Source organism: Prionailurus bengalensis, chromosome F2 (assembly GCF_016509475.1).
Source record: "Prionailurus bengalensis isolate Pbe53 chromosome F2, Fcat_Pben_1.1_paternal_pri, whole genome shotgun sequence".
Taxonomy (NCBI): Eukaryota; Metazoa; Chordata; class Mammalia; order Carnivora; family Felidae; genus Prionailurus; species Prionailurus bengalensis.
In genome coordinates, this window is record NC_057353.1 from 41710614 (window position 1) to 41734840 (window position 24227).

At 38.5% G+C, this 24227-nt stretch overlaps 1 protein-coding gene across 4 annotated transcripts in view; it reads left to right on the plus strand.

The window, feature by feature from the left end:
• Positions 1-24227, plus strand: part of NDUFAF6 (NADH:ubiquinone oxidoreductase complex assembly factor 6) — a 33377-nt gene that overhangs the window by 2342 nt on the left and 6808 nt on the right. Inside the window, exons 2-7 of one of the 4 annotated variants that reach the window (XM_043601411.1) lie at positions 5778-5877; positions 12905-13027; positions 18310-18366; positions 22106-22208; positions 23245-23378; positions 23803-23904. In XM_043601411.1, the coding sequence (XP_043457346.1) occupies positions 5778-5877; positions 12905-13027; positions 18310-18366; positions 22106-22208; positions 23245-23378; positions 23803-23904 (619 nt within the window). Of the gene's footprint in view, positions 1-5777; positions 5882-12904; positions 13028-14461; positions 14568-18309; positions 18367-22105; positions 22209-23244; positions 23379-23802; positions 23905-24227 lie in introns of those variants that run through there. The other 3 variants (XM_043601412.1, XM_043601413.1, XM_043601414.1) reach the window with 3 other exon arrangements.

Genomic DNA, 24227 nt, shown 5'->3' on the forward strand with positions numbered 1-24227 from the left:
CATCCTCCCTCCACCTCATTGGAGAACCACTTTTTTGTGCTTCAGTGGCACAGGTCCATGGAAATAGCACAGCAGTCCTGACAGCAGATATGCTTATTTATCATATGTCTGTCTCTCCCTACCAGACTGAGGTCTATACCTATCTTCAGTGTCTAGACAGTGCTGGCGCATAGCGGGCCCTGAATAAATGTTGCAATTAGTGAATGAATGAAACGCCCTATTGCTGTATAAAACCGTCATAGTGTGGCATTTCTATCTGAAAGAGTTCAGTAATTAGACCTTGGTTGGCTACTTAAGATATCCTTGTATACCAGTAATCAGTATTTATAACACTGATCCTGAGTGATGAAAAAATGGTTAAGTAATCAGTATATCTTGCTCAATATAAAGAAGTTGGTAATATTGTTAGAAAAATTTCCAACCAAAATTAAACACACACACACACACACACACACACACCACAGAACACAACAACTTTACAGAGAAACCCTTACTTGTGTAGAGTATCTTATTTCCCAAAGGTTGTTACCATACTAGTATATCTTCATTTTTCATTTCCCTGTAAGAAACCTGATGTACTTCACATATTGGTTATTTTTAGGAGATATTAAACAGGTAGGTTATCAAGCCTCATTTTGGAAATTAGGAAATAGATGTGGCGGATATCACTTCTGTCAGCTAATTGGATAGAAATTAAGATTGTAATCTTGATTGCTATTCAGTGTTCTCTGTTTCATATTAATTTCCGAGTGTTTTAAACACTTTTGACGTTCAGAGACTTTTAATATTAAAATTTAATTTTAAAACATATCTATATGGGGGTGCCTGGGTGGCGCAGTCGGTTAAGCGTCCGACTTCAGCCAGGTCACGATCTCGCGGTCCGTGAGTTCGAGCCCCGCGTCGGGCTCTGGGCTGATGGCTCGGAGCCTGGAGCCTGTTTCCGATTCTGTGTCTCCCTCTCTCTCTGCCCCTCCCCCGTTCATGCTCTGTCTCTCTCTGTCCCAAAAATAAATAAAAAAATAAAAATAAAAAAAATAAAACATATCTATATGTATTTAAAAGTATAAATTAGGGGCGCCTGGGTGGCTCAGTCAGTCGAGTGTCCGACTTAAGCTCAGGTCATGATGCAGTGTGTGAGCTCAAGCTCCGCATCAGGCTTGCTACTTTCAGTGCTTAGCCTGCTTTGGATCTTCTGTCCCCACCTCTCTCTGTCCCTACCCCACTTGTGCCCTCTCTTTCAAAAATAAATAAAACATTAAAAAAAAAAATTAAAGTATAAATTAGAGAGCTGTTTTGCCCACACTGTCCATTTTGTAGCTGAAACCACTCATGGTGAGATTTTTTAGTAGAGCTGTTTTGTGATAGCAGGGTCACTTGTTGTGATCCCTTCCTTTTGTTTACGTGGAAGTTGGAGGAAATTGTGAAGGGTGTGGCTAGAAGAGGTTTAAATTCTGTTAGGAAGATAACAAAAAGTGAACCAGTTGAAATCTGGGAGTAGTCTAAATTTCAGCACCTAAACTCCATGGAATCAAGTTGGACCTAACTTTATTTAGTTTACTGTTTTATAGGAAATAATGTTATAATAAAGTTCCAATGTATTATAGTGAAAGTAGCCTTGTCAATAGGCAGTCATCCTATGATGTATAGATAATAAGGACTATGCTGTTTTAAACTTTTTATTTTGAAGTAATTTCATTACTTTTTTTAAAAATTTATTTATTTTGAGAAAGAGGGAGAGAGAGTGGGGGAGGGGCAGAGAGAGGAAGAGAGAGAATCCCAAGCAAGTCCTGTGCTGTCAGGGCAGAGCACCATCCCTCTCTGAGCTTGATCCCATGAAGGCGAGAGCGTGACCTGAGCTGAAATCAAGAGTCAGACACTCAACTGATGGGAGCCACCCAGGCGCCCCTGAAGTAATTTCAAATTGACATAGAAATTACAGAAATAGTACACAGAGATCCAGTATACTGTTCATCCAAATTACCTCATTGTTAACATTCTGAACATTTCAGAATAAGATGTGGACATGATGTCCCATTACCTCCCCTTAATATTTTGGTGTGTCTCCCTTCCTTCCTTCCTTCCTTCCTTCCTTCCTTCCTTCCTTCCTTCCTTCCTTCCCTCCCTCCTTCCCTCCTTCCTTCCTTCCTTCCTTCCTTCCTTCCTTCCTTCCTTCCTTCCTTCCTCCCTCCCTCCCTCCCTCCCTTCCTTTCTTTTTCTTTCTTTCTTAAGTTTATTTATTTTGAGAGAGAGAGAGAGCCAGAGCATGAATGGGGGAGGGGCAGAGAGAGAGAGGGAGAGAATCCCAAGCTGGTTCTGCTCTGTTAGCACAGAGCTTGACGTGGGGCTCAAACTGATGAACTGTGGGATCATGACCTGAGCCCATAAAATGCTTAACCAGATGCTTAACCGACTGAGCCACACAGGTGCCCCTAGTGTATATTTCTTAACCCAGGGTTCCTCTCCCATATAATTATAGTACAATCAACAAAGTCAGGATATTAAAATCGATCCAGTTTACTGTCAAATCCACAGACTCCATTCAAATTTTGCTGATTATTCAATTATGTCTTTCATGTATCTAGGATCATATACTACATTTAATTGTCAAATCTCTTTACTCTTTTCTAGGCTGAAACAATTTCTCAGTCTTTCCTTATTTTTCATGAGTGTGACATTTTTTTTTGAAGAGAGCAGGCCAGTTACTGTGTAGAATCTCTCTCAGTTTGGGTTTATTTAATGTTTCCTTATGATTTATACCTTTTTGGCAGGAATATTACAGGAATATGCTGTGCTTTTCTCACTATCATTTCAGGAAGCACATGATGTTGATTACCTTATTTCTGTGGTGTGAACCTTTTATTACTTGGTTGAGAGGGTATCTTCTGGGTTTCTCCCTTGTAAATTTAGTTAATGAGAATATTAGTGTATCTTGGGCTCGGAGATTACACTGTGTCTCTATGTGAATATGGATAGTTAGCATTTACCTACATGTATCTGTCTACTTTCTCTTGTTTAAAAAAAAGGAAAAAAAAGGGGCAACTGGGTGGCTCAGTCGGTGAAGCGTTGGACTTCAGCTCAGGTCATGATCTTGTGGTTCATGGGTTGGAGCCCCGCATTGGGCTCTGTGCTGACAGCTCAGAGTCTGGAGCCTGCTTCGGATCCTGTGTCTCCCTCTCTGTCTGCTCCTCCCCCACTCGTACTCTGTCTCTCAAAAAATCAAATAAACATTAAAAAAAAAATAAAGAAAGAAAGAAAAAAAAGTTTAAAAATGGGGTTATAGAAGGTCAGCAAAGGGTGGGTTTGAGATTTTGGGTGGGTTTAAGTGGGCATTTTGGCAACATGGCTTCTCCTTTGGCATGTTTATGATGTTTAACAGACATCCTTGCAGTTGAAGACACTTTTATTTTTATTTTTTATTTTCTTTTTAAGATTTATTTCTTTTTGAGAGACAGAGAGAGACAGAGCACAAATGGGAGAGGGGCAGAGAGAGAGGGAGACACAGAAGTCAAAGCAGGCTCCAGGCTCTGAGCTGTCAGCACAGAGCTGACGCGGGGCTCAAACTCATAGACTGTGAGATCATGACCTGAGCCAAAGTCGGATGCTTAAACGACTGAGCCACCCAGGCGCCCCTGAAGATACTTTTAAAATAAAATTCTCTCCTAATGATGTCTTGAGCCCTGCCACTCGATGGGAATCAGCAGAACCTGTAGGATCATATTTGGAATTGACATTCTCTATTGTCATTTTGTTCCTGTTTATTTTTAAATTTTCTTTTTGTTTCACTGGAAAGGAATGATGATGCTCAGTTTTAAAAGGTAAAAGTGTACAAGTTGCTTTGTTACAATACAACTAAATGTGTACACAAAGGAAAAGAAAGAATGTTAATTGGTAATACGTGTTTTGTGAGGAGATACTTCACAGCATATGTAAATATTCTATCAAACTTTTACCCATTTAACATTTTAAGACCTTTATTGATGATTTTTGTCTGACTCAATTACTTTGTTGTCAAATGATGACTTAAAAAATATTTCATCATGTCTTCTAGACTTATCAGTTGGCATTGTATGGTTGTCAGGTTTTTCCCTTCCCTTCCTATTCATTCATACATTTATTTATATTGGTATGGGCTTATGGTGTTCTATTACAATGTTACTATCATTATTTTTTTGATGCTCAGATTGACTCAGACTTGGCAAATGGGAACTTTGTCAGGTCAGTTTCTTTTTCTTTCTAATTATTTTTAAAATCAATTAATTAAATTATTTTTTATTTTTCTATTTTTGAGAGAGAGTGAGAGAGAGACCATGAGCGGGGTGGGGGAGAGGGGCAGAGGGAGACAGAGAATCTCAAGCAGGCCCCATGTTTACTGCAGAGCCGGATGGATGCAGGGCTTGATCCTGTGATCCTGGGATTATAACATGAGCCAAAATCAAGATTTGGACGCTCAACCGACTGAGCCACACAGGTGCCCCTGTCAGGCCAGTTTCTTTGTTGTTTTGACAAGTCCCTCTACTCTGAACGTTTCATTACTTTCTGCTCAAGAAGATGTCTCTGGCCTATCTGGTATTTTTCCTGCCCCAGCCCTGGACTTAGTCATTCCTCCAATGAGCCCTCGTTTCTTTCAGTAGAGAATGGTATTTAGAAACCAAAGGTCTAGGTGTTAGGTGTGTTCACTGATACTGGGGGCTTAGGAGAGATCATTGCTTCCACGTTCTCTCAGCAGATTCTGCTAGGAAACATAAATATACACACACACCCACACTCCTATATTATTTTCTGTTTTTGTGTCTTATCTGTGTCTTTATCTGTGTATTAAAGAGGTGCCTGGGTCGTTCAGTTGGTTAAGTGTCTGACTCTTGATTTTGGCTCAGGTAATGATCTCATGGTTTGTGAAACTGAGCCCCTTTTTGGGCTCTGTCCTGCCCATGTGGAGCCTGCATGGTATTCTCTCTCTCCCTCTCTCTCTGCCCCTCCCCTGCATGTGTGCACTCTTTCTCTCAAAATAAATAAATAAATAAACTTAAAACAAACAAACAAACTGTGAGTTCATACCATTACTTGCTGGGAATACTTTCTTGAGTAGTCCACCTCAGTAGCTCATTTGAATTCTTACCAAAACCAAAGTGACTTGGAGACAATTAAAATTATAAGTACTATAGGGGCACCTGGGTAGCTCAGTTGGTTGGGCATCTGGCTTCAGCTCAGGTCATGATCTCCCAGTTTGTGAGTTTGAGCCCCGTGTCAGTCTCTGTGCTGACAGCTCAGAGCCTGGAGCCTGTTTCAGATTATGTGTCTCCTTCTCTCTCTGCTCCTCTCCCACTCGTGCTCTGTCTCTCTCACTCTCTTTCAAAAATAAATAACACATTAAAATTTAAAAAAAATTATAAGTACTACATAAGTAAAAATAATAGAGATTATTTCTTTTTAACTGGTCTGGGATTGGGAGCAGATACATTTTTGTAATTATAAAGAAATAAGTAAGAAATTTCAGGCCTTTTTTTTAAAAAATTTTTTAACGTTTTTATTTATTTTTGAGACAGAGAGAGACAGAGCATGAACGGGTGAGGGTCAGAGAGAGAGGGAGACACAGAATCGGAAACAGGCTCCAGGGTCGGAGCGATCAGCATAGAGCCCGACGTGGGGCTCGAACTCACAAACTGTGAGATCGTGACCTGAGCCGAAGCCGGACTAATTCTGGTCAGCGTTTTTTTTTGTGTGTACAGTTTAGAACGTTAAAAGTAAGGGTCTTTTTTTTTTTTGCTTATTTGTTATAGGAAACGAGACTATGAAGGCTATTTGTGCTCCCTGCTGCTCCCTGCAGACTCCAGAAGCTCTGCCTTTGCACTGAGGGCCTTCAATGTGGAACTGGCTCAGGCTGGTATTAAATACTTTCAAAAATTATTTGCAAAAATGGTGAAAATATTTAATGCTGAACAATAAAGAAATATAGTTATAATTTATATGCTGGATGTGTTTAAGTTCTCCGCTGGTGATTTCTTTGTCCTTCTTCTAGTTAGGCTTATCAATTAAATTCCAAAAATAAACTAGCTAACAAACTTAACGATTCTGGAACTACCATTCTGGAATTTTAATTTCTTTTATCTAAGGTTATTATAAAACTATGCAATTAACATTTATGTTTGTCTGTTAGTTGAGTAGGTTAATCACAGTCCCACTGTTTATAGCAGTTTTCAAAGCACTTTTTAAATGACGTTTTAGCTTTAACGTGAAGTAGGCAATAGAAGTAATTATAGCAAACCCAGGTCTTAGATCATACTAACTCGCTTTTGTCTAAAAAATTACAAAGGAAGGAAAGAGCCTTCTTTTTCTTAGAATGAAAGATCATGGGCTGACGTAACATGAATTGGAGGATGGAAATGTGGGAGTTGAAGTGGTATGGCTTTGGTCTTCTCAGTAAATTAGATGGAGGGCTCAGACATTAAGAGTGAGGGAGCAGGGGAGGGTTTGAAATCTCAAAGGAAGTGCAAATTTTGGCAGGGCTTCTCCAGTGGATAGGATAGGAAGTGAGCTAGGAAGGAATGAAAGGATGTGAGTAGAGCACTGAGGCACAACTGAGGTGAGACACTGAATCTGCAGACAGTCTGATAGATTCTGGCTGTATTTTTGTTGGTGTCTTCTAGATGTCATGAGTCCATTTTTTTTTTTAATTTTTTTTTTCAACGTTTATTTGTTTTTGGGACAGAGAGAGACAGAGCATGAACGGGGGAGGGGCAGAGAGAGAGGAAGACACAGAATCGGAAACAGGCTCCAGGCTCTGAGCCATCAGCCCAGAGCCCGACGCGGGGCTCGAACTCCCGGACCGCGAGATCGTGACCTGGCTGAAGTCGGACGCTTAACCGACTGCGCCACCCAGGCGCCCCGAGTCCATTTTTTTTTAACCTCATCCTTTTTCAGGCATAAACTGAACATCTGCATCTTCAGCACAGTGTAGCAGTAAAGAGTCCCCATTGTGATCTTCCATTATCGCTTTACAGTGATTAAAGTTCCATTTTTAATGAACAAACCATTAGGGTTCTCCCTGAATTGTCTGTCACCTTGTAGGAGTGTTTTGCTGCTGCTTTACACACACAGTCTTGTTCGTTCGTTCGTTCGTTCGTTCGTTCATTCATTCATTCATTCATTCAATAAGTATTTGATTATCTCAGATATGCTAGGTACTGTTTTAGATCCTGGAGTATAACACTGAATAAAACATATAAAGCCCATGTACTCAAGGAACAAAACAAGTACTGTGTAATGTATCAGATAGAAGCAAGTACTATGGAAAAAAAAATTAAGGGGGATGGGGAAGGCTTGGTGTTGCAGGGGCTCTGATTTTACAGTGGTCAGGAAAAACCTGAGAAGGTAGCATTCGACCAAAAATTTGAAGGAGGCAAGGGAGTAAGGTATGTGAGCAAAGACTATTCTACACAGAAGGAACAGGAAGTACAAAGGCTCTGAGGTGCAAATGTACCTGATAAAAGGCCAGTGTCATATAGCAGATGAGGGAGGAAGGGCATGGGAGGTTAGGTTAGAGGTATCTGGGACCGAAAGGCAAGGTCTTGGAGACCAGTGCAGTCACTTTGGCTTTTACTCGGAGATGGGAAACCATTGGAAGGTTCTGAGCAGAAAAGGACATCAAAGCTTGGTCACATTTTTAAAAGATTACTCTTTTTTTTTTTTTTTTCTGATTTTATTTATTTTTTATTTTTTAAATATGAAATTTATTGTCAAATTGGTTTCCATACAACACCCAGTGCTCATCCCAACAGGTGCCCTCCTCAATGCCCATCACCCATCCACCCCTCCCTCCCACCCCCATCAACCCTCAGTTTGTTCTCAGTTTTTAAGAGTCTCTTATGTTTCGGCTCCCTCCCTCTCTGATTTTAAAATCGATCTTCTCCTCATCATACTATACACATGTGTGTAGGTGTGTGTAGTCCATAGTTCATGTTGCTGAAGTTGATTGGCTAAAACTTCATTTTGAATTTTTCCATTTCTGCTTGTGTATGATGTTGATTTATTACCTTCTTCTCTTGTGTTATCCTTCTGGTTTGGTATCACATTGGTACTAGGCAGCTAACAGTTTTGTGGATGATTTCCTGCTTATTGGTTTTCTGTTACATTCATTTTGACTTACACAGTATGTATTATTTTATTCTTAGGTTTTTCAGTTTTACATTAGTATGCCTTTTTTAGCTTTTGAATTGAAAAATGCTTTCCTCTTTTTCCTCAGTCTTCATTCTTATTTCTTTTTCCTTTTTTTTTTTTATGAAATTTATTGACAAATTGGTTTCCATACAACACCCAGTGCTCATCCCAAAAGGTGCCCTCCTCAATACCCATCACCCACCCTCTCTTCCCTCCCACCCCCCATCAACCCTCAGTTTGTTCTCAGTTTTTAACAGTCTCTTATGCTTTGGCTCTCTCCCATTCTAACCTCTTTTTTTTTTTTTTTCCTTCCCCTCCCCCATGGGTTCCTGTTAAGTTTCTCAGGATCCACATAAGAGTGAAACCATATGGTATCTGTCTTTCTCTGTATGGCTTATTTCACTTAGCATCACACTCTCCAGTTCCATCCACGTTGCTACAAAAGGCCATATTTCATTTTTTCTCATTGCCACGTAGTATTCCATTGTGTATATAAACCACAATTTCTTTATCCATTCATCAGTTGATGGACATTTAGGCTCTTTCCATAATTGGCTATTGTTGAGAGTGCTGCTATGAACATTGGGGTACAAGTGGCCCTATGCATCAGTACTCCTGTATCCCTTGGATAAATTCTTAGCAGTGCTATTGCTGGGTCATAGGGTAGGTCTATTTTTAATTTTCTGAGGAACCTCCACACTGCTTTCCAGAGCGGCTGCACCAATTTGCATTCCCACCAACAGTGCAAGAGGGTTCCCGTTTCTCCACATCCTCTCCAGCATCTATAGTCTCCTGATTTGTTCATTTTGGCCACTCTGACTGGCGTGAGGTGATACCTGAGTGTGGTTTTGATTTGTATTTCCCTGATAAGGAGCGACGCTGAGCATCTTTTCATGTGCCTGTTGGCCATCCGGATGTCTTCTTTAGAGAAGTGTCTATTCATGTTTTCTGCCCATTTCTTCACTGGGTTATTTGTTTTTCGGGTGTGGAGTTTGGTGAGCTCTTTATAGATTTTGGATACTAGCCCTTTGTCCGATATGTCATTTGCGAATATCTTTTCCCATTCCATTGGTTGCCTTTTAGTTTTGTTGGTTGTTTCCTTTGTTGTGCAGAAGCTTTTTATCTTCATAAGGTCCCAGTAATTCACTTTTGCTTTTAATTCCCTTGCCTTTGGGGATGTGTCGAGTAAGAGATTGCTACGGCTGAGGTCAGAGAGGTCTTTTCCTGCTTTCTCCTCTAAGGTTTTGATGGTTTCCTGTCTCACATTGAGGTCCTTTATCCATTTTGAGTTTATTTTTGTGAATGGTGTGAGAACGTGGTCTAGTTTCAACCTTCTGCATGTTGCTGTCCAGTTCTCCCAGCACCATTTGTTAAAGAGGCTGTCTTTTTTCCATTGGATGTTCTTTCCTGCTTTGTCAAAGATGAGTTGGCCATACGTTTGTGGGTCTAGTTCTGGGGTTTCTATTCTATTCCATTGGTCTATGTGTCTGTTTTGGTGCCAAAAAGATTACTCTTGATATTTATTGAGAATAGACCATATACCACCAGGATCTGAATACTAAACATTACTAAGAGACCCACCCACCACCAAGACCATTAACAAAAATAACTTTTCATGTGGAAATAATTGCACACACACAAAGGTAAGAATAGTACAAAAAATACCCATAGACCCTTTCGTTAGTATTCTGCCACACATGCTTTGTCGTTTTGTCTATATATTTCATTCTATGAATCATTTTAGAGTATCTTCACTACCCATGGCCCTTATCCCTTTAATCTTGAGCATGTATTTCACAAGTGAGAATATTCTCTTATGTAACCACAGTAATCAATTTGAGTAAATTTGGTGTTGATACAATGTTTAATCTGTCTGGTTTCCAATTTTGTCAAATGATCCAATAATGTCCTTTATGGCATTTTTTCCCCTTCTGTACAGGAGCCAATCTAGGATCATGTATTGCATTAATTTTCATATCTGTAACCTCCTTTAATTTGGAACATTTTCACAGCCTTTGTCTTTTATGACATTGACATTTTTAAAATAATACTTTTCCTTTTATTTTTTTATTTTTAAAATACTATTAAAAATTAGAATGTTTCTCATTTGGAGTTGTTTTGTTTTTTGTCATATTATGCATTCCTAGTCTAATACTACCAAGTGATGTATGTCCTTTTCAGCAAATCATAAGGAGGTATGAAATGTCCATCTGTCTCTTATTGGTGATACTAATTTTGGTCACAGTCAAAATATTAATATTTTTTCCTTGTTAAATGTGAGTAGACATTTTAAGACCATGGTCCTCATCAGAATTTACCTCCTAGATAGTCAACAGGTACATGAAAAGTTGCTCAGTACAACTAACATCAGGGAAATGTAAATCAAAACCACAGCAAGATACCACCTCACACATGTTAGAATGACTGGAATCAAAAACACAAGAAATAACAAGCGTTGGCAAGGATGTGGAGAAAAGGGGACCCTTGTACACTGTTGGTAAGAATGTGAGCTGGTGCAGTCACCATGGAAAATAGTAAGGAGATTCTTCAAAAAATTAAAAATAGAACTACCCTATGACCCAGCAATTCCACTTCTGGATATTTATCTGAAGAAAATGAAAACACTGACTTGAAAAGATATCTGCACCCCCTTGTTCGCTGCAGCATTATTTACGGTAGCCAAGATACAGAAGCAACCTAAGTATCCGTTGATAGGTGAATGGATAAAGAAAATGTGTAAATATACAATAGAACATTTTTCAGCCATAAAAAAGAAGGAAATCTTGCCATCTGTGACAAGTTGGATGGACTTTGAGGGCATTATGCTAAATAAGTCAGACAAATATATGATCTTACTCATATGTGGAATCTAAAAAACAAAAAAATCCCCAAAATTCATAGATAGATTAGACTGGTGGTTGCAGAGATAGGGTGTGGGTGTAAGAGAAATGGGTGAAGGTGATCAAAAAGTATAAACTTCCAGTTATAAGTAAGTCATGAGGCTGTAATATATAGCATGGTGACTATATTATATATTTGAAAGTTGCTAAGAGAGTAGATCTTAAAAGGTCTCATCACAAGAAGAAAAGGATTAGTAACTGCATATGGTAATGGAGACTTACTGTGGTGATCATCCACAATTCATATATCAAGTTATGTTGTACACCTGAAACTAGTATATGTCAATTCTGTCTTGAAAAAAACCCTTACCTCCTAGATTTAGCATGCATTGGTTACTCCTGCCTGAACCTAACAAGGCCATTCTTAATCAGTAGTGGGGAGATGGTATAATAATTTTCTTTTTAAAAATTACTTTGTGAATGAATGAATTTATTTAAATGGACATACAGTAAAAGTCACTTTTTGTGGTGTACAGTTCTATAGGTTTTGAAACATGCGTAGAGTCGTGCGTTCACCATTGTGGTCATAAAAAAAGAACAATTCCATCAACCCAAAAAATTCCCTCATGTGCCCCTTCGTAGTCAACCACTCCCCTCCCCCATAATCTTTTGCAAGTCCTTCTGGTTCTGTTATGAGTTCTGAGTGTGCACAGCATAAGATACACTACTTTTTTTTTTTCTTTTTTAGAGTTTGGGAGTGAGGGAGAGGGATCAGATGAGGGAGGGGTGGAGAGGGAGAGAGAGAGGGAGAGAAAGAGAGAATACATAAGCAGGCTCTACGCTCAGCATGGAGCCCAATGTGGGGCTTGATCCTGGGATCATGACCTGAGCCAAAATCAAGAATCAGACGCTCAGCTGACTGAGCCAGCCAGACGCCCCTAAACTACCACTTTTTTGAGCCATAATTTCTCTATTTGTAAATGGGTATATTGGTAATGACCCTGTGGGTATGTAGTGAGGACTGAGATCAGATAATCTCTGGGACAGTACCTAGCAAAGGGCCTGGCACTCGTAGACATTTGGTAAATGTTTACTTCCTTCACTGCTTCCTCTAGAAAGCCCCTGGCCCTATTTCCTAGGTTCATCTCCAGACTTACACATAATTTTACCATCACTAATCTAATGAAGATTGTTTTTCTTCTCTTATGCTTACTTTTAAAAACGTTTTTATTATGGAAAATTTTTGAATATATATAGAATTGGAGAATGTAGTATAGTAAACTTCCATAAACCCATCACCCAGCTCCACATGTTACTAGCTCATGGCCAATCTTGATTTTTCATCTCTCTCCCCACCTACCCCATCCTCACCTCCAAGTTATTTTGAAGTAAGTCTCAGATAAATTTTTCCATCTGTAAATATTGCCATATGTATCTCTAAAAGATAACTCATTTAAAAAATAACTACAAAACCATTGTCCAACATTAAAAATTTAGTAATTCCTTAGTATCATTAAACATCTAGTGTTCAGATTTTTCCTAGTTGTCTCTTTCTCTTCAAATCAGGATTCAGATAAAGTCCACATACTGCAACTGGTTCATCTATCAAATTTCTTTTAATCTAATTGTCCGCCCCCCCCCACTCTTTTTCTTGGCAATTTATTTCTAGAAGATGATCTCCTATTTTTGAATGCAGACCTTGAAAATATTGGAAGTAGTTTGCAGTTTTATTTAGGAACCTCTTAATGACAAGAATTTGATTGATATATAACTTCAAGGAAAAATTAAGACAAATATACAGAGTTAAACTTCGTTTTTGGCTGAATCATGTGGTTATGCAGTCACAAATACTGATTTTGAGACTGTGAAGGAAGAGTGCATTTATTAAGGTTTTTGAATGCTGTTTACAGGTTAAGGACTCAGTCTCTGAGAAAACAATTGGACTGATGCGAATGGAGTTTTGGAGAAAAACCGTGGACGACATATACAGTGACAACCCACCCCAGCAGCCTGTGGCCATCGAGCTGTGGAAGGTAAAAGCAAAATGCTACTTTAAAAAAAAAAATTTTTTTTTAACGTATATTCATTTTTTGAGAGACAGAGACAGAGTGTGAGTGTGGGAGGGGCGGAGAGAGAGAGGGAGACACAAAATCTGAAGCAGGCTCCAGGCTCTGTGCTGTCAGCACAGAACCCGATATGGGGCTCGAACTCACGGACCATGAGATCATGACCTGAGACGAAGTCAGACACTTAACCAACTGAGCCACCCAGGAGCCCCACAAAATGCTACCTTTAATTTGTAAGTGTTATTTGCACATACTTAAAAAAAAATTTTTTTTAATGTTTATTTATATTTGAGAGAGAGACAGAACACGTTTGGGGAAGGGGCAGAGAGATGAGACAGAATCTGAAGCAGGCTCCAGGGTCTGAGCTGCAAGCTGTCAGCACAGAGCCCAACGTGGGGCTTGAACTCATGAGCAGTGAGATCATGACCTGAGCCGAAGTCAGACGCTTAACCGACTGAGCCACCCAGGCACCCCTTGAGCATACTTTTTGATGCATACAATTTGGCTAGTGGCTATGGGGAATCTATCCTGAAAAAATCTTAGGCTCATGTAATGTTCAAAGCTGTTAGTTTTGATAGGAATTTTAAATCATCTGCTAATAACCTGCACAGATCTTTACTGAATTTCTTTATTAAAGGAAAAAAAAAAAGAATCTGGTCCCTTTGTGTTACCAACTACTTATTTGTTTTCCACATATTTGGTTGTAGAAATTAAACACCATACATTTTAGAAAATGTTTTATTTATTTTTAAGAGAGAGAGCACGAATGGGGAAGGGATGGGGGTTGGGGGGCAGAAGATCCAAGGCAGGCTCTGAGCTGTCAGGACAGAGCCTGATGTGGGGCTCAAACCCATGAACTGTGAGATCATGACCAGAGCTGAAGTTAGACGCTCAACTAGTGATCCACCCAGGCACCCCAAACCCCATACATTTTGAAGCAGTGGCAGGTTAATTGTTCTATCTGCCCAGCAGCTCCTTATTCTAGTGCTCCAATCCATTCCGTGGGCTGTAGAAAAACGCATACTGATCTTTTGTGAAGGGAGACTTGCGATCACCATTGTCCAGACACAAATGTAAAACTGCCTTGTTGCATATTCATTGATGAATTTTAAGTATTAGAGAATGGAAACTTATGGGCTGGAGAATTATTCGGACAGCTAGATGTATACAGTGAATAGTTTCACATTAAAGCAGTTATATGGATCCCTCATTCATAAACAGCCACGCAGAGTTCTGAAATGTGCTGCACCATGACTGGAGGAAGGGAACTAGGTGCCTTTTGTCACTGATCTGTGTCCCCACTGTAGTGTGATGAGTGCTAAAAGACAGGTTCTGTAACGGAGCCACAGACAGGCCTGACAGGGGTGCCCCTCTTCTCAGGTCTGCACACCAGCAGAGGCAGGCCCCGTTCCTGGTCCCCCGACTGACTTCACAGAGCCCCAGTAAGGATGGAAAAAGCCAGGCCCTCCCAAGTCTGGGACTGAGAAGAAAAAGTGGATGGGAAGCTGTGAGTATTAGATTAGTTGTTTATCTCTGTTTACCTCACTTTAAGAACCTCAACCTTGGGGACTCCATTTAGAGAAAAATTTTCTCTAAAATCTAGAAAAACCATTCTTTTACACTCAGACATCCCCGCAGTGGGGGTTTATGCTAAGGCTTGCATCCTTAGAGGTTCCTTCAAGACAAATTTATCTTGTCTTGGCCTCTCTCAAAAAAAAAAAAAAAAAAACAGAAGACCCATCTGAATTGTAGAATGTTTACACATGTGCCAATTGATCCGATTTTAATAGCTCTTTAAATGTTGATGATTGCTGTTGACCAGCTTTCTGATATGACCAGTGTTGAAGGTTAATATGAATATTTGAAGAAGCAGGTGGTGGTCATAGCAGATGTCTTGATTGCATGTTTACCCTTCCACACTCTGCTGGAGCACATGCTTTTTGCACACTGTCCAGTAAAACTTTTCATTGGTTCTTTAGAGAGCATCAGGTTCTTTTAGAAGATTAAGTGGGGAAAGAGTGACAGTGTATTGTGCAGGGAGAACTCTCCTGCCACAGTGATTCATTAGTGCTTTTAGGATGCAAGATAATTGCATATCTATAATTACATGTGTATTTCATATGGTTTTCTCCATTTCTCTGTGTATTAGTGTTAGTTGCAAGCTTGAACTTATGTTTATAGCCAAGGTTTTTATTCTGTTTGGCTTCTGTTTTAAAAATTGTTGATATTTTTTCAGCAGATTTTCAGCTGCTTATTAAATCCTTGTTGTTTTTTTTTTTACCTTGATCTCTGATTTCCTCCAGAATCAGACAGAAGAATTATATTTTATGGTCAAAGAACTATAGCTGTTATGGTTTCAGCCTTGAGTAAACAAAAATCTGACTTTCTACGGTTAAATATGTATTTAGTACTTTTATGTGCCAGGAATGGTACTTGATGGTGGTTACAAAGATCAAACATGCCTTGCCCCACTCAGACATGTACAAAATAGAACAAGATCAGGACTCTGTAATGACTGAGGAATCCCAAGCTGATTCCTGGGACTGGGGAGAGGCCTGCAGGGAGTCCTGCCATGTAATAGCAGCAGTGCTGAGAGCTTTGCAACCAACACTGTGCAGCTCCTTTAGCTTCTGTTAGTTCCTGGAAGGCAGAATGGGCTCTGTTCTCTGTGCTTCCAGTTAGTATCATTAGTCATTAGTATCAATGATGTCTTAGAGTCTTAGATGGAGTATAGGATATTCCTGAGACTTTGTTTCACTACCATATTTATTTTTTCTTCCCTTTTTAAAAAATTTATGTATTTTGAGAGAGAGAGAGAGGGCGCAGAGGAGGGGCAGAGAGAGAGGGAGAGAGAATCCCAAGTGTGCGGAGCCTCATGCTGGCTCAAACTCCTGAACTGTGAGATCATGATCTGAGCTGAAATCAAGAGTTGGACACTTAACTGACTGAGCCATCCAGGTCCCCCTGCCATATTTATTTTTTATGAAAATATATCTTACTTATTGTTGACTTGGCAAGAAAACAATGTTTTTAAAACTTATTTGGAAATAATTTCAAACTTTTAGAAAGGTTGCAAAATTTAAAACAGTACAAAGAACACTTGCATAATCTACATCCAGATTCACCTGTTGTTAACATTTTTATCCTGTTAATGATTTGTGCAGTGCCCACATACAAGTTCATGTGTGCTCTGTGTGTGTGTGCATTTTCACACTCATAATTTTTATCTGAATCACTTGAGTATAAGTTCTATACTTCATGGCCCTTCATCCCTAAATACTTTAAGTATTTCCTAAGAATAGGGATATTCTCTTATGTTATCTGAATAGCTACTAACTTTTGTAAATTTAACTCTGATGTAACATTTTTATATAATTTTCCATTTATATTCCACTTTTGTCAGTTTCCCCAGTAATGTCCACAATAGTATTTTCCCCTCGAGTATAGGATCCAGTCTAGGATCATGTATTAGTTGTCACGTCTCTTTCTCCTACTTTAATCTGGAACATTTCTGTAGCTTCTATCTTCTATGACATTGATTGATTTTTTTTTTTAAAGTTCATTTTTATTTATTTTGAGAAAGATACAGAGAGCAAGCGGCGGAGGGACAGAGAGAGAGAGAAGGAGACAGAATCCCAACCAGGCTCCACGCTTTCAGTGCAGAGCGTGATGCAGTGCTGGAACTCATGAACTGTGAGATTATAACCTGAGCCAAAATCAAGAGTCAGACACTTGGAGTGTCTGGGTGGCTCAGTCAATTAAGTGTCCGACTTCACCTCAGGTCATGATCTCACCATTCGTGAGTTTGAGCCCCGCATCAGGCTCTGTGCTGACAGCTCAGAGCCTGGAGCCTACTTTGGATTCTGTGTCTCCCTCTCTCTCTACCCTCCCCCGATCATGCTCTGTCTGCCTCTCTCTCTCTCAAGAATAAACATTAAAAAAAATTTTTTTTAATTATCAAAAAAGAATCGGACATTTAACCAATTGAGCCACCCAGGTGCCCTGTCATTGACAGTTTTGAAGAGTATAGCCTCCTTCCCCTGCTTTTTTAGAACATTCCTCATTTGGGAATTGTCTGATGTTTTCTCATGACTAATTCAGTTTATACATGTTTGGCCAGAATACTGCAAAGGTGATATGTTCTTCTTAGGGTATCACATCTGTTGGCACACTTTGTCCATCTGTTCTTTGTTGGCACTGTTTTCATCACCTGGTCAAGATGTTGCTTGGGTTCCCAGTCTGTAATTATAATTCCTCTCATAAATTAATCAACTTTAAGACTATGCACATATCCTGCTCCATGTCAGTTTCTTCCTAAACTTAGCATTCATTGATGGTTCTTGTCTGATTCAGTCTTTATTTGTTATGATTGCAAAAAGGTAATTTCCAGACTCTAGCACTCGGTCAACATTACTGGTTGGCACTTGGCATTCTAATATAAGGAAGAGCTCTCAATCTCTTATATTTGTTTATTGATTATTGCTATGAACTCATGAATTCCTGTTTTTTTCCAGTATTTTATAATTCATTACTATATATGATTATTTTGATGTTCAAGTTGTCCCAGACTTGGATAGTGGGAGTCTTATCAAACTGGGTCCTATGTCCTTATGACATGCATCCTCATCACTTTTTGGGACACTTTGTATTTTCTGGCACAGTAAAATATTCTAGGATCACCTTGAATCTCCCCTGCCTCTGTTTCTCCAGAGCCCCGTTTCCTTCGGGGGGAGTGGAACTGGAGACCAAGATCTGGGCACTAGCTGTGCTTTTTCCTACTGGAATCTCTATTTGCTAAGATAAAACTGTACCCTACAGATTATTTTCTTTGGACTTTTAGTTACTCTTTTCGTGTGGAGAAGTGGTTATTTTCACTAAGTAAAATTTTTGTCCTATGGAAAAAAGTTTGTGTGTAATAAATAAGCATAGAAGTCAAGATGAATCACATAACAGAAGCTTGTTATTTAATTCTTGTTTTGTTTTTATTTTTAAAGTGGAATTGTTAAATTACTAATAGCATAAGAAAAAAAGTCTAGTGGAAATGTTTTGGACGTATTATCTATACTTGGAAATGTTTTGAAATGTTTTCTAGGGACATTTTCTTTTCCCCTGATACTTTAACATAGCTATCTGGTGATAGTTATTACAAGTTTCCTTACCTAGTTTTGTATTTGGTTTGTTCATTTTCAGGTCTGCTGAAGTCATTTCTAGTACTTTCTCAAAATTTACAACACTCTTGTTTTTTTCAGGCTGTCAAAAGACATAATCTGACTAAAAGATGGCTTATGAAAATCATTGGTGAAAGAGTAAGTTGAAATTGCTCAAGTCGTAAGTGTTTTCTTCCTTTTTATCTGTAAGCTAATTCCTCAGGGAGGAAATGTTTTAATATGTGTATTACATTCTGGAGGAAGGAGATTTTAGAGAACTGTCATTGTATCCATTCTCTATCATTACATGCGCTCATTTCAGCCCCCTGCCCCTGCACCTTGAGTCAGACAGGCAAACACAGGCACCTAGGCAGAGACGGGTATGCGCACCCTACCCCCACTCTACTATTTTGTTTGGTTTTTAAATGGAAATGTTTGGACTTATACAAAAGTAGAGAGAATAGTGTAATATACTTTCATGTATTTGTTACCCAGCTTTAATTAGTTATAAATACATATCCAATCTTGTTTCATCTATATTCTACCAACTCTTCTCATTAAATGCCACTGGATTATTTTATTTTATTATTATTTTTTTGCCACTGGATTATTTTAAAATAAACCAGCATATTATTAGCTTGGAAATATATATTGTATCTTGAAAAGATTTTTAAAAATGCTTTTAGAAAACATACCCACAATAAATGATCATACCTTAAAAAAATTACAGATAATTCCTTAATATCATCAAAACTTGAGTACTCATACACATACCTTTATGTACACGCAATATTTGGATCTCTGTCCAGATAGTTGAGGGAATAGGAAAGTCTGATGGTTCTATTCTAGTGAATGGAATGCTATACTATGTTCTAAGAACTGAGTTCTACTTCCAACCAGGCATACAAATTACTCTCTGGCCTGGGCTAATTTATGTAATCTTTCTGACACATGGTTGGCTCAGTGTCCTCATTGGCCTGATATTTATCACATACTGTTGTCATGAAAATGTGAGTTCACTTAGTTTATTTGGATATAGCCTATTAATAATCATAGGCTATAATAATTACAAACCAAAACAGGAGATAATGACTTGAGCATTTAAAAGAAATAGTTGTTGGGGCACCTGGGTGGCTCAGTCAGTTAAGCATCCGACTGCGGCTCAGGTCATAATCTCGTGGTTCACAGGTTCAAGCCCCACATCAGGCTCTGTGCTGACAGCTCAGAGCCTGGAGCCTGCTTTGTGGATTCTGTCTCCCTCTCTCTCTCTGCCTCTCCCCTGCTCGTACTCTGTCTCTCTCTCAAAAATAGATAAAGCCTTTAAAAATAAATAAAAGAAATAGTTGTTGGCCTACAGAGTTAATTAGCACCAAGAAGATCTATTTTTGAGGTGTTTTCTGTTTTTATGAGGTAAAGACAATTAGAAAATTCAAGACAGAGATAACTTTTTGGTTTAATGGAAAATAACATTTGGCATTTGTAGGGAGGGATATTTAAGAGTAAAAGACTAGGCTCAAGTCTCCCACATTGATCTTTAGGTTTAGTGCAATTCCTCTAAAAACTCCAGCTGCCTTGTTGCAGAAATTAACAAGCTGATCCTGAAATCCATATGGAAACACCAGAGACCCAGAATCGCTAAAGCAATCCTGCTAAAGAAGAAAGCTCCAAAGTTATAGTAATCAAACTGTGGATTATTGGCACAGCATCGGCATATAGATCAATGGAACAGAATTGAAAGTCCACAAATAAACCCATAAATTTATAGTTGATTTTTTTCATAGGGGTGTGAAGATAATCCAATGGGTAAAGAATAGCCTTTTCAACAAATAACATCAGGACGACTAGATATCTGCATGCAAAGAATGAATTGGATTCCTATCTAACACCTATCTAATACCATATGCAAAAACTAAGTCAAAATAGGTCAAACACCTAAATGTAAGAGTTAAAACTGTAAAACACTTAGGAGAAAACATAGATATAAATCTTTGTGACTTCAGGTTAGGCAGTGATTTCTTAGATACGATATCAAAAGGATAAGCAATAAAAGAAAAAGCAGGTAATTGGACTTAAACAAAAATTTCAAGAAAGTGAGAAAGCAGTCCATGGAATTGGAGAAAGTATTTGCTATATATATATATATATATATATATATATATATATATATATATATTTGATATATATATATATATTTGATAAGGAATAAGTACCTAGAATATGTAAAAAAAACTCTTAAAACTCAACAATAAAAAGACAAATTACCCAATTTAAAAATGGGGAAAGGATTTGAGTAAACATTTCTGCAAGGAAGATCTGCCTATGACCAGTAAACACCTAAAAGGATGCTCAACATCTTTTCATTATGGAAATGTGAATCAAAACCAGAATAAATTACTCCTTTACACTCATCAGGATGGCTATAATAAAAATATGAACAATAATGAGTGTTGGTGAGGATATAGATAAATTAGAAACTTTCATACGTTGCTGATGGGAATGTGAAATGGTATAGCTGCTTTGAAAAAAATTTGGCAGTTCTTCAGAAAGTTAAACATAGAGTTACCAAAGACCCAGCAGTGTCACTCCTATATTTATACCCAAGAAATGAAAACATGTGTCTGCACAAAATCTGTAACAAATGTTCACAGCAGCATTATTCATAGTAGTCCAAAAGTGGGAACAACCCATAGTCTACCACTGAGTGAATAAAAACATAGTGTGGTATATCCATACAATGGAATATTATTAATACTTTCTCCAGTTAAAAAGAATCAGGTACTGATATGTGCTCCAACATGGATGACCCTTAAAAATGTGCTAACTGAAAGAAGCCAGATACAAAAAACTACATATTGTATCACTGCATTTTTATCAAATGTCCTGAGCAAACAAATCCATGGAGACAGAAAGTAGGTGAGTGGTTTGTTGGGGGATGAGAGAAGGGAGAAGTGGGAAGTGACTGCTTAATGGATACAGGGTTTCTCTTTGAGGCGGGAAAACAGTATGAGATTAGATAGTGGTGATGGTTGTACAACTTTGTGAATATACTGAAAACCACTGAATTGTACATTTTAAAAGGGTACATTTTACAGTATGTGAATTATGACTCAATTTTTAAAAAATGTAAAAGATTGGACATAATTTTTTTCACCTGAGATCATTGCTAGTGCCATTTTCTTCTGATTAAAAAATAGAAAGGAAGGGGTATATTTCCTTGGCAGTAGGGTCTTTGTGGATGTATTATTATAAAAGTGGCTAGATGTTCTTAGCCTGAGATTTACATTTTTCGGTTTCTGGAATATAGTGTGATCAGGTAAAGTAATCACCCCCGTTACTTTATGGAGCTTGGTTTCTTTGGGGTGGGGCCTGGTTATGATCTCCTTTCCTTTTCTACACACCTTTTCTTTATTAAAAACATGGGCTTAACAGTTAAAATGTATAGATTTGAATCCTATCCCCACCATTTACTAGCTATGTGACCTGTGGCTCCATTTCCTCATCTGCAACATGGAAAAAGCATTAATTCTTTATTTTGGGGGGGGGGGGGAGGTTTCTAGGATTAAAAAGATAATGTCTAAAGTGCTTAAGTCAGAGCTCAGTTAAGTCAGTGTCTCATGATTCCTTGGGCTTTTGAAGGAATTAAAAATTAAGCTAATCCCATGTCTGGGGTGATTTGTGCATTGAGATTATTCCCAAGGTATTCTTTTGAGGGGTGATTTGTAATTACTGAATGTGTAGGACTTTAATATTTTAATTTTATTTTAATCTTATTGTGTACTAAACAATATATACTAATTATTTGTATTCTTTATTAATTCTTCAGGGCAAAAAAACGGTGCTTTTCTTTATAAAATATTGATAATTCATCAAACTTTGTTTGCATTTTGTTTGACTATAGGAAAAAAATTTGGATGACAAACCATATCGTAATATCCAGGAACTGGAAAACTATGCTGAAAACACTCAGAGCTCTCTTCTTTATTTAACACTAGAAATATTGGGTAAGTCTTTTTTTCCGGTGTTATAATTATGTTTTCAAAGAAAATACCTCTCAGACTTCACTCTTTCATAATCTGACAGTCTAATTGGTTTAACACGAAGGTTTTCTTCACAGCATCTGTAAAGGAATGGTTTTTTGTTTGTTTTTCTTTAGCAAAAAGGGGAATATATATATCTTTCTTTGGAGTGCAGACTAATCAAAATACTCAGGCTCTCATAAAAGTACTTTAGCTACCTCATGGGAATGCTGTAATCAATAATCTGGTAATTACAGGTGATTTTTCTTTTTCACGTGTCTCCTACAATTTGGAAGACCTGGGGCCTGACTCTTCCTTCCCTGTCAATAAAACTTCCCCGTGTAAGAAAAAATAAAAAGTAGAAAATATAAAACTGCGTTTCTCAAAGTTCTTGCAAGACTTTTCTTTCTCTGTCCTCTTAAAAATAAATAAAACAAACAAATTTAGATGATCCTTTTCCTCATCTACTTTGTTTTAAGTTGGTGAGGTCTTATTGTAATGAGGAGATTGTTTGGATCAAGGACAATGCCCTCTCTTTTGAAGAAGGTAATATATCTTTATGTCACCCTAAAGGAGTAACACAAGTCCCTATTGAGATTCCCAGGCTCATTCCGCCTGTATGCCCGGTGACATGTTTGCCAACACAATGAAAGGAGGGAGCAAAGAGCAGACGGTTTGTCAAGCGTATACTTAAAATGAGGTCATATGGAAATTGCATTGAGGAGAAGAAATGGAAGACTTGTAATGTTTTTCCAAGATAGCTGATTAAAATTCCAAATGTGTTCTCAGTGTTCTGTAGTCTGAGGAAAACACTTTCATTTAAAAGTTGAGGTTCGGAAACCTGTTCAGTGGTAAACAGTCAGCTTGTCTTTGTGCCCAGTTTTGCTCACATAAGTCTTGTTTTTTCAGATATAACACACAAGATAAACACCTACTTGTACATGTTTAGGTGATTTCTCCAAGCTGCCTCTATTGATTTGTTGTGCATGTAAGCCATGTTGCTTCATTTCTAAAATCCTAGGTGTAAAGGATCTTCATGCAGATCATGCCGCGAGTCACATTGGAAAAGCGCAGGGCATTGTCACTTGCTTGAGAGCAACGCCCTATCATGGTAGCAGAAGAAGAGTGTTCCTTCCCATGGAAATTTGTATGCTGGTAAGGCTGTTACTTGTTTCCTCTAATAATTTACTTCAGGAACATGGGGAGGGACATTATCTCTTGGTTCTTTGCTTCATCTGTTCAAGTAACTGCTTTGAAATGAATGCTAATTGCTTTTTTGCCCCAGTTATCACATCAGATTTTATCGGTCGGGCACCTGAGATGAGTGGTGGGTCCATATGTTTCCTTGCTTGTATAATTTTGTTCTACCCGCAACTGTTGTTAATTAACATCTTGTCGCATATTCTTCTAGGAGTGTGTGTGTATGTGTGTCTGTAGGTGCAGACACAAGTGTGTGTACATGTATTTTCAAAAACAAAATAAACATTGTACTGTAGATTCTATTCTGTCACCTCTTGTTCTTGAACTAAGGTAAAGTGTGCTTTTAGATTCCTAACGTAATGTGTATTTTCCCACACAGCATGGCGTTTCACAAGAGGATTTTCTACGGCAGAACCAAGCTAAAAATGTGAGAGATGTGATATATGACATTGCCAGCCAGGCACACTTGCACCTAAAGCATGTAAGTAGGCTCTCTGCCAAATTATTTAGGAAACTACTATTTCTAGATGTGGCTATTCCTTGAGCATAGTCAGGGTTCCTGGTCTTTACTCCATTTCTCATTGAAATCCCAGTAGATTTATCTCAGGCACTCTTGAAAACTTTCTCCAGTTTTTTATGGTCCCCCTGTCTCCCTCTCAGCAGATGAACACATCCTTTACCGAGCAAGCCCAGCCTCAGCTTCCTCGGTGAGCTCCTTTGTGCTCTGTGCACCCACCAGCTCTCACTCTCAGGGGACAGGCTGTCTCTGCCCTGCCAGGGCTGATGGCTCCTCTCCCAGGAGCT